We start from the raw sequence: 1054 nt of genomic DNA, 5'->3' as shown, positions 1-1054 counted from the left end.
AATTATTCTATTGGAAAGGAAGAATAATTCACATCTAAAATGAGTTCACAGAAAAGAAGGTCTGGTTATAATCCAGCCAAACATTCAAATAACTGAGAAACATCAGATTCATGCCACCTGACACAGCTGTTTACAGTTATTCTGGCTGATCAGATCTCAGTTTAGGTAGAGGACAGGTGGATATTCTGGGAATTGAGTGAGGTCACCAAAATGTTGTCCCACCCACAGAGGTGCATCAGGAGATGTTAACCATGCATGTCTGTCTGTCCACAATCCTGAGAAGAGGAAGGAAAAATACCAGAAGAAAATGATCTTGGAGTGTACATTAGTTTAGGCTTTAAATGGGAATGTGTGCTAAAAAGGAATCTTTATATAGTGAAACATGTTTTTCCCCTGAAATGCTTTGATTCCCGAGAACAGAGTCCGTATTCTGTTTCAGTCAAATGTTTGTTGATACCCATACTTAGCTCTGGATTAGCTGTTATACACAGGAATGATGACATACCCATGGACGAGAGTTTATTTTTTTTGGCGGCGGGTGTGACCCGGCAACAGAGCTCATCAGTCATCAACAGAATTGCACAATCTGTCTACCCGGACAAGTTTTTGATGCTTTGATGTTTGTCTGTCCAGATGCAGTGCCCCTGTTCCTGCGACTGCTACACTCGCCCCACCAGAACGTATGTGAACAGGCTGTATGGGCTTTAGGAAACATTATAGGTAAATAGTAGTCCTCTAACTTAAGTGTCTACATACACAGCTTGGAAGCAGACTTATGTTGACCTCTGCCCCTTGCCTGCCCAGGTGATGGTCCACAGTGCAGGGATTATGTCATCTCCCTGGGCGTGGTCAAGCCCCTGCTTTCTTTCATCAACCCATCAATCCCCATCACCTTCCTCCGCAATCTCTTGCACGGTCCCAGGGCGGTGGACCTTGTTGCGCAAGTGGTTTAACAAATGACCCCAGGTAACATTGCGGAGAAGTGATGGATAATGGGTTGATGAAAGAAAGCAGGGCTTGACCACGCCAGGGAGATGACATAATCCTCCACTGT

General features: G+C 44.6%; 1 protein-coding gene across 1 annotated transcript in view; it reads left to right on the top strand.

Annotated features, from left to right (window-relative positions):
• Positions 1-1054, top strand: part of kpna3 (karyopherin alpha 3 (importin alpha 4)) — a gene marked incomplete in the record, with an annotated part of 16060 nt that overhangs the window by 10713 nt on the left and 4293 nt on the right. Inside the window, 2 exon segments of the mRNA XM_035676470.1 lie at positions 634-720; positions 805-905. Of these exon segments, the coding sequence (XP_035532363.1) occupies positions 634-720; positions 805-905 (188 nt within the window).

The sequence above is a fragment of the Morone saxatilis genome, unplaced genomic scaffold, assembly GCF_004916995.1.
Source record: "Morone saxatilis isolate NCDOM2014 unplaced genomic scaffold, NCSU_SB_2.0 Contig5, whole genome shotgun sequence".
Classification (NCBI taxonomy): Eukaryota; Metazoa; Chordata; class Actinopteri; family Moronidae; genus Morone; species Morone saxatilis.
The sequence above is the reverse complement of the archived record's forward strand: the minus strand, read 5'-3'. Positions and strand labels throughout refer to the sequence as shown.